Source organism: Clytia hemisphaerica, unplaced genomic scaffold (genome assembly GCF_902728285.1).
Source record: "Clytia hemisphaerica strain Z4C2 unplaced genomic scaffold, Clytia hemisphaerica genome assembly, whole genome shotgun sequence".
NCBI classification, from domain to species: Eukaryota; Metazoa; Cnidaria; class Hydrozoa; order Leptothecata; family Clytiidae; genus Clytia; species Clytia hemisphaerica.
The window spans coordinates 248,255-257,971 of NW_027104226.1; the positions used below are offsets into that span (position 1 = coordinate 248,255).

Consider the following 9,717-nt stretch of genomic DNA (forward strand, 5'->3'; position numbering starts at 1 on the left):
CAAATTTGCAAAACCACTGGAGGGCTGAAAAGACATATGCAGTCAAAAGCTTGCAAGGAAAAAACCCCGCCAGAAGTAGATGCTGTCCAGACCAAGGTTCAGACCACAAACACAACAATGACATCAATCAGTGACGAGGTCCTTCAACAAGCCACAACAGATACCAACAAGCTGCCCCAAAAACCTCCTGATCCACCACCATCTGCGCCAGATCCAGTGAAGCCTTACGATTTCAAATGGGGAAGTTGTGATGGTGATTCATTTGTAAAAAAGGTGAACCATTCGTACGAGAAGATTGTATACTGGAAGAAAAACATATTTCTTCTTCCAAAAGGTGCTGCTGGTAAACAATACATCCACGAATTAACCAGGCTGATCAATGCATGGGTAGAGAACTCGCCACTGAAAAGTATCGCCCTAAAGACCATCATGATAATGCCAGCGCTTCTCCTTCAAAAGCCATCCAAAAAGTCGAAGTCGAAAGACCACAAAGCAGTATGGAAAGAAGAATGAAACAATAGAGTGAAGGATTCATCCTTGATCTTCTTAAAGAAGGATCAACGATTCAAGATCGTCTAAAATCGCCAAAAAAGACTGTGAGTTCGATAAAATCAACATCGAAAAAATTCATTGAGTGGATGTCAAAGGGCAATGTCAATGGTGCCATCAAACTTCTAAGTGATAACATGGTCGATGGTATCGTCTCTTTGAATGATGAGACACTGGAGATACTTCGTCAGAAACATCCTGAGCCACAACAAGCTGAAGACGATGTTCTCTTAACAGACAAACCAATCGAAGTCCATCCTGTTATCTTTGAAGAAATCGATGCTGATGCAATTCGTCAAGCAGCAGCAAGAACTAAAGGTGGCTCTGGACCCTCTGGAATGGATGGAGATGGCTGGAAGAGATTGCTGACATCCAAACAATATGGTCAAGAGTCTACTGATTTGTGCAAAGCATTGGCGAGATTTGCTAGAACTCTTTGTACAGAAATTCACTCTGAAGATTCACTTCAGCCAATCTTAGCCTGTCGTCTTATCCCGTTGAACAAAAACCCTGGCATCCGCCCGATTGGTGTTGGTGAAGTACTCCGACGTATTATTGGAAAGGTCATTGCTTCCATCGTTAAAGACGATGTCCTTCAAAGTGTTGGGTCCCTTCAAGTCTGCGCTGGTCAAGAAACTGGATCGGAAGCTGCTGTTCACGCAATCAGACAAATATTTGCCAATGAAGAAACCGAAGCTGTTCTGCTCATCGATGCGGCAAATGCATTTAACAGCGTGAACCGCATGGCGTTCATCCATAATGCCAAAGTCATTTGTCCGTCCCTCTCAACGTTTGTCACCAACGGCTACCAATACCAAGCAAGATTGTTCATCATTGGTGGTGCTGAAATCAAGTCAATGGAGGGAACCACACAGGGAGATCCCATAGCAATGTTCATATATGCTATTGCTATAATTCCCTTGATCCTGAGAAGTGTCGAAAGAATCCAATCAATCTCAGCCGATGTAAAGATTGCAGCATTCGCAGATAATCTTGCTGGTGTTGGCAAGCTGGTTGGCCTTAAGATTATATGGGATGAAGTCTGCCGACTTGGTCCTAAATATGGATACTTTCCTGAACCTTCAAAGTCATGGTTGATCGTTAAACCTGCTCACAATGTTGACCTAGCTCAAACTGTATTCGTTGGTTCAGATATCAAAATCACAACAAATGGACGTAAACATCTTGGCGCAGTTGTTGGCTCTCTTCAATTCCGCAGAGACTTTATGATGGAGAAAATCACTAATTGGTCAAATGAAATCAGAACGCTATCTAACATTGCAAAGTTATTCGCTCCACATGAAGCTTTATGCATGCTTTATAAATGGCTACAAGCATAAAATCACGTACACCAGCTCGATAACATCATTACAACAGAATTCATACCAAACATCACTGATGGTATCCAGCCTACAGGCAATGAACGAAAGCTATTTTCTCTTCCACCAAGCATGGGTGGGCTGGGAATACCTATCTTTGCTGAGGAAGCCAAGAACCGCGCCAAGAACGAGTTCAAAAACTCAATTGAGATGACACAAATTCTGGCTAACAACATAGCCAACCAAGAACGATCATATAATCTGGATCAAAACGAACAGCGAAAAATAAAGAACAACATCAAGGCGTGTCGCAGAGAAAACCATCGAACGAAGGCAGATCACGTGTTCGAGAACATGACAACAACGCAGCAACGCTTACACGAAATTAACTCGACGAAAGGAGCATTAATCTGGCTATCGACTCTCCCACTCAAAGAGGAGGGTTACCAACTCGACAAAGGTGTGTTTTGGGATCTCATCAAGATACGCTACGGGAAACCGCTAAGCAGACTTCCCGAAACATGTTCATGTGGTGCACGATTCGATCTTCAGCATGCCTTATCCTGTAAGAAAGGGGTTTTGTTACATTGCGTCGTAACATCTTAAGAAACATCACCGCCGATCTTCTGACTGAGATCTGTAAGGACGTACGAATTGAACCTCCGCTTCAGACGATCACTGGTGAAGAGATGTCAAAAGGCTCTATAAAGTCAAATGAAGCAAGATTGGATGTGAGTGCTAGGGATTTCTGGATTCCATATCAGAAGGCATTTTTCGATATAAGGGTGTTTAACCCATTAGCCGGACGTTATGGAAATATGAATATCGAGAAAGCTCACGAAATTAACGAAAAAGAGAAGAAGAGGGCATACAATGAGCGTGTGATTCAGATTGAGCATGGGAGCTTTACGCCCCTTGTATTCCGTTCAAATGGAGGTAAAGGACGCGAATGTAGAAAATTTTATCAGAGACTCAGCCAAATGATTGCTGAAAAGCGTGGAATTAACTACAATATCGTGACAAATTGGATAAATCGAAAGATTTCATTTGCCCTGAACAATTGTATTATCATGTGTGTTAGAGGTTCACGGTCGAGACCAAAACCTCACTGAATCAAATGACATTGAAATTGCTGAAGCAATTTCCAAAATCAATTTCTAAATTTTTATTTATTTATTAAATTTCCCAAACTAGCTATTTTTAAAAGAAGTTTATTAGAACTGTTTTATAGCGTACCGGGAATGCCTCCGGCTTTTATTATTGTATAAGTTAAGATAATATATTCGACCACACCAACAATTCATGGTTTCTGCCCCCCCCCCCTTTAAAATAAGGGGAAGTAATTTCTTTAAAATGAGGGGAGTTTTTATCAAGCGCTGCAAGAATCTATTAAACAAGAAAAAAGAGGGAACTAAAATTTGAAAATTGTTAATTGAATTGCAAATAATCTGTCTCTGGTTTTATTGATAAAAACTTTAACGATTTTCACGATTTTTGGCCCTTTTTGCGAGAGTAAATGTCTTTAAAAGTTCTAGGAACGGCCATTCGCGAAAGTTTATGCTTGCGAAAAATTCTTGACAAAATAGAAAAAACTTTGAATAAAATGTAACTTTTATGGCACTTTTTAGCCTGCTAAAAGACTAATAAGTCAAAGGACAAATTTTTCAAGCCAATCCAAGCAGTATTTGTGAGGGACAAGCCATAAGCCATTTTTTCATGTGAAAATTCTCAATTTTACGTCTTGATTCGCGAAAGTTTATGCTCGCGAAAAATATTTTTCCGTTAAATTCGCGAAAATAAATGTCGTGAATTTCGCGATTTTTCGTCCTCGCGAAAGTTTCTGCTCGCGAAAGTTTGTACGCCTAAAGTATAAGCAATTTTTTCAATGAAACTCTGAAAAAAATAGTTTGAATCAATCAATCCTGTCTAATTTTGTGAAACTGTGACCAGTTGACTGGTCGATGTCCGCAAATTAGAGAGGAAAAAGTAGGGTTTCGGCCATTTCGTGCAAAAAAACTTTGTTCACTAATTGAGTGTCCGCTTTTTGGAAACTAATGAGGATTTGACTAGGAAATGGCCGAGGAAAAAAGAAAAAAAATTGTCCGCTAATCAGAGGTGACCGCCTTTTTAGAGTGTCAGTTAATTGGAGGTTTTACTGTATGTCAATCAGACCGAAGTCTTTGATTAGACCCAATACATCTATATCAACCGTTAGCGCTTTCTGATAATTTGATTTGAGCAGACCTCACCTTCTTCTTTCTATTTCTCTACTTGATCATGTACCCGATTCTATCTTTTTAATGTTGCATAAATTCAAATCCTTTAGAAACAAGAGCTTATGAAAAATTAGAATATCCAAAGTGGGCTCTCGATTTGAAAATCATCGTAGTGCTGACGATTATGGTCAAGAAATTGTACCCTTAAAGAAATTATCAAAATTCAAGAAAAAAAAAAGATTTTTGTTTTTACTCCCTTTTATAACATCAAATTGTCTTGTCGATCTTTAGGAATCCCGAAGACTAGACCTTACGGGCCGCCCCAACAGTAAGTAACTCAACTCAACTTTCTCTAAAGATCACGTGGGCTGTATTTTTTAGAGCTACACAACCGTAATATCGAAAATTTATTATACCGAGGAAACAGCTTTCTTCGATTTTATATATGTAAATTTTCAAAATCATTGACAGTGTAGAAAATAAATTACATTATTTACAAAAAAACAAAAATAAACTTATCTTCAGAAAGAATATATACATGGGAGGGATGCATTTTCAAGTTACCTTTTAGGACTTTCAAAATCCGGCTTAGAGCTGTAAGAAGCACAAAATATTATTCCAGTGTCCTAAGAGAAAACAGAAATAATTCAAAGCGAAAGAGCGAACGAACGAACGAACGAACGAACGAACGAACGAACGAACGAACGAACGAACGAACGAACGAACGAACGAACGAACGAACGAACGAACGAACGAACGAACGAACGAACGAACGAACGAACGAACGAACGAACGAACGAACGAACGAACGAACGAACGAACGAACGAACGAACGAACGAACGAACGAACGAACGAACGAACGAACGAACGAAACGAACGAACGAACGAACGAACGAACGAACGAACGAACGAACGAACGAACGAACGAACGAACGAACGAAATTTTGAACCCTAAATTGTAGGCTTGAAAGTCGTGCAACAGTCTTACCATATAAACTTAGTCGCCTTAGTCGGTACACCCCTGGGATAAATTGATATCCAAATTGAGACAGGAGGGGCCATAATTAGCATGAATCATTTTTCATTTAATTAAAAATCTGAGTCAGTTTCAGTAGAGTAAATGGGTCCACCGTGTACCAAATCTTCTCCAAAGTAATTCTTAGCCACCAGTTTGGGCATCATTCTCACAAGATGCTCCAACATGTCATCATCAACTTTATTGCATTGTGAAACGTCCAAGAAAAGAAGACCAGGAATTAGTACCGGTATCCGAGAAAAACAATTACCATAAATTTCATGAAGTCCAACCAAATGAAGTTCTTTTAATTGATGACAGTGATTAATGATTAACGAGATTCCACTTTCTAAGATTTCCCAGCACCACGATAAATCAAGACCAACCAAATTAAAACATCTAGAAAGTTAAAAAGAAATGTAAAAATGTTAGCATTGTAACTTTCCTCTCTACGACCTACCGTCATTCTAAATTTTCAATGCTTTTACTCCTGAGAAAAAAAACCCAAACATTAGAATCTTATTGATATACCCCCTTTAGTCAACCGAAGACAAGTTGTAGTGACGATTCTACTCTTCAGACAAACCGCAGTAGTATAGAAACTTCCTATTGTTACTACTTCCACTATTCAATTTCCATCCTCTTAAAGCTATTAGATATCTTCAATTTTTTATTTAAAAAACACAATGGCGTAAAATGGTAAGATTTTTTCTAAACTTACTTTTTTGATATTTGAGACAAACAATCATCTGTGATTTCAGTGCATTCTGCCAGGTTCAATCTCTTAAAATTCCTCCCTTGATCCGTGCTCATACTTTTGAAATAGTTCAATAACGCCTCCGTTTTAAATTCAGTTCCTTTTCGTAATTTCAACGAGTTCAGATTTTGACATTTCTTGATACTCTCGATTGCATCACAACTCAAATTGTCACAAAATGAAAGCCCAAAAGCTCTGAAAATTGGATAAATAATATGAAACTAGTCAAGAGTATGGTATATACTATGTAAATTAAAGAGACCGAGGTGTCACTGTATGTATTAGAAATGCAAGAATGGTTATTAAAAAAATTTGCGATAAATTGATTCGAATAATTTTACTTATAAATCATCAGTCAGTTCTCTTCAAAAGATGAAAAGTTGCACTACCTTAGATCATTGCACTTGGATAACAGCACAAGGGAGCGATCAGTTATATTTTCTCCATCCAACATGACCTTTTCAAGAGTTCGTTTATGTTTAATGACGAGTTCGTTGACAACGTCATCGGTGATCCATTGTATTCCGTCCAAATTGAATTCTTTCAAATCGGAAAAATTTCTTGAAAGAAATAAGCCACCTTCATCAGAAACGTGGTTGCAATATGAAATTGAAATCGACTCTAAAGGAAGTCCGATCAGGTTCATGAGGGAATTATCACAGATTTCACTACAACCTTCTAAATCGATAGAATTGAGTTGTTTTTCGTACCTCGTAATCATCCTTAAGATCTTGTCATCAACTTGTTTACAAAACTTCAAAGATAAATGTTTCAGTTTTTGACAACTCTTAAAAATAATTTCAAATCCTTCTTCAGTAATATCCCAGCGGTTATCGAGCTCTAAATGATGTAATTGTTTACACCAAGCGAGGATTACCTCGATCAACAGCCAACTATCAACTGCTTCAAAATCAGTTTTGTATATGCAAGTCCAAAATAAAGGATCTTTGGCAAGATGGAACCAAGAAAGACAAACAGGTGCTACACAACTGCACAATTCACGTTTGGTGAAAAACGAAAAAACTTTCAATTTCACTTCATCAGGCAAATCATTGAATTGAATTTCATTCGATTTTTCAATGGTTGGTTCAGTTGAATTCATAATTTCTTGTGAGCATTTGCATTTTCTTGCCTGCTCCTTTTCCTCAAAGGAGATCTCATCAAGTTGAACTTGAGTTGAATTTTCTTTAATAAATTCATCTTGAATCATATCTGTAACCAAAGTTCCATCATTTTCAAGTGTTTCAATTTCAAAATGAGGAAAAGTTATTGAGCTCACTTTTTTAACCTCTTGAAACCATTTTGCTGATTCACGAACTAGATCTTCACTCAAAGAAAATTCTCTTTTAAAACAACTATCGATAAATTCTACATTATCAGCAACAGCAATTTCGTCAATTTCTGCTGCTACAGTTTCCTCGTCAGAAATTTCTTTGCTTGCCATTACTCTTTCTGAAAGGTAAACTAAAATCACACAAAAATAAGCAAAATTATATTTTATTAGTGCAGCTTATAATTTTCATACGTCGATGTATTGTTTTAAGGCTGTAGTTTTTAACTATTCAACATGACATACTGATTAGCAAAAGGTCTACTCTTTCTTCTACAAGATTACACTTCAATAAAATGTAAATATGCATGTAATTAAGTTTTACCGTGAGATTGGGTAACTTGCATCAGTTGAGGCTAACATGCGTAGCCCTCAAATAAATGACCTGTCTGGTCATTAAAATACAACTACGCAGCTCTGCTCGCAGCTCTAATCTACCATTTTTGTTCTCTCGGCTGTGCCCATTAAGGCTGGGAATCAAGGTTTCAGATTTCAAGACGTCAAATTTGACATTAGCATTCTATCGTTTCTCAAGGTAGACATGGAATAGCTAGGGTGTTTCAGCGAAAAGGAAAAGCGTAACAGCCTTGTGGTTTAGCCGAAACGCTTTATAGGTTTTAAGCAAATTTTTACAAGGCGTTGAATTCGAAATAAACAGGGTCGTGTTAATCTGTAAATTCTGATAGCATATTCCAAGTAAAACTGACCGACATAACAGGATGGAGAATTCGAGGAAAACAAGGTTGTGAAAATCTTTAATCACGACCATAAACCACATTCCTTCTCTTTGACAGCTGAAAATATTCTTAGAGATTAATAAACGGGGGGGTCCTAATAAGGTCCGGGGGGGGGGGGGTTTGAAAATTTTCGAAAAATTAACAAGCGGGGGGGGGGCCTGTTTATTTGGAGCCTAAGAGTATTGTATATTATGTATATTATGTATTTTTATAGGTTTTGTATATTCATCTATGAAATATGACGACCATAACAATCATGATGGTAATCATCTAAAAGAATCTCTTGGAGCAATGACAAATTGATTTCTGTAAAGTGAAAATTTCATTACGCTTTTTATGACGTCATTTATGGCCAAAATGACGTCATCAACACAAGACTTGCAATATTTTGAGTTTTTTGATCCGTTTTAAGTTGTAAGTTTTGAGATTTTAGGATTTTTACAATTTGTTTGGGATTTGGGATTTTTGGAAAAAAAGCATGGGATAGACCTTTTTTTAAAGAGGCAGCCATGTTGATTAATTACCATGAGAGTGGGTAACTTGCATCAGTGGAGGCTAACATGCATAGCCCTAAAATGAATGACCTGGCTGGTCATTAAAATAAACTATATTCAGCTCCGCTTGCAGCTCTACTCTACCATTTTTGTTTTCATTTAACTTTGTATTTTCAGTTAGGGAAACCATCCAGGATCCTGCCATTCTATAAGCCAGCAAAAACTAAATGACACTTGTAAACTTAAGTTTCTTACCATTTTCCATCGAAAACAACCAAAAACATTGCTACTTCCCAAAGCCGGAGACCAAAACAAATTATCTTGCAAGATTATGGCGCCCTTTTGGATCTATTGTTAAGGCCATCTAAAATGGTGGAAAGAGTTGTGGAAAGACAAAGGCGCTTGCTGCGTCTAGGGTGGTAACGCCAAAACGCCCAATATGATCTTCCAACTGAAGGCGAGTTAGTTGCCGAGCGAGTTACGTCATGCACTCCACTGCAGCGCATAACGAAGCGTGTTTAAATGAATATCACTAATTATAAGAATATCTCATGTGCTTACTTTCAGTAAACTTCGAGTGCTTCATTAAAGATGAAGAAGGTAAGAAGATAAAAAATGCGCTGGATAATTTTCATTGTAGCAGTTTGATCAATCATCGCTGAAAGTTTGAAAAAGTTTTTCAAATCGTACAGGCAGTTACATCAAAATGCCTCGAAAATGTCAATATGAAAATTGCGTAATCAGAGAACGTATGTCTCGCTCATTATAAAAAGGCCGAGACAAACTTTCAATAATTGGATTGTAACATCGAGTTAAGTCTCTTTTGTTAAGTCACCAGGGGGTAAATAAAACAGACCTTGATACATTTATCGTTCGTTTCAACTTGACCATTCGTTTAAAACTCAGCCTCCTAAATATTTGGGGTAGGTAAAATATGTACAAAGAAATTCATACTTTTCCAACCCGGCGAATCTTTAAAAAAGAAGCGAACAATAAAATATAATTACCCTTTCCAAATAAACCTCTTCGATGGCGAGCGTAGTCTACTCTGATGTAATTGTAAAATTTATGTGATGGGAGTTTGACATAGTATGTAATGTTGTTTGGGGAATTATGAAGTTCTCTGGAATTTCGATTGCATTTATTCAGGTTGATTTTTTATGACTTCTAATGGTACTTTTTCTAACAAGTTTGATTACTCTGTTCTCACACTTATGTCTTTTTTTTTCGCATCCTTTTCCGTGATTACTTTTATTTATATTTTTAAAGACAAGTAAGAAGGCATATTGATGTAACTGA

At 37.4% G+C, this 9,717-nt stretch overlaps 1 protein-coding gene across 1 annotated transcript; it reads right to left on the minus strand.

The window, feature by feature from the left end:
- Positions 1–5,149: 5,149 nt before the first annotated feature.
- On the minus strand, positions 5,150–7,343 carry LOC136815851 (F-box/LRR-repeat protein 2-like). Its single transcript, XM_067072302.1, has 3 exons — positions 6,247–7,343; positions 5,822–6,052; positions 5,150–5,499 (listed from the first exon to the last, which is right to left on the minus strand). Exons 1-3 carry the CDS (start codon positions 7,299–7,301, stop codon positions 5,175–5,177), a joined length of 1,611 nt encoding a protein of 536 aa, XP_066928403.1. The 5' UTR covers positions 7,302–7,343; the 3' UTR covers positions 5,150–5,174.
- Positions 7,344–9,717: the final 2,374 nt, after the last annotated feature.

Coding starts and splice junctions, on each gene's coding strand:
- LOC136815851 (XM_067072302.1), bottom strand. CDS start 7,301: ATGGCAAGCAAAGAAATTTCTGACGAGGAAACTGTAGCAGCAGAAATT. Junction 6,053..6,246: donor TCCAAGTGCAATGATCTAAG/GTAGTGCAACTT, acceptor TCCAATTTTCAG/AGCTTTTGGGCTTTCATTTT. Junction 5,500..5,821: donor TTGTCTCAAATATCAAAAAA/GTAAGTTTAGAA, acceptor TTAACTTTCTAG/ATGTTTTAATTTGGTTGGTC.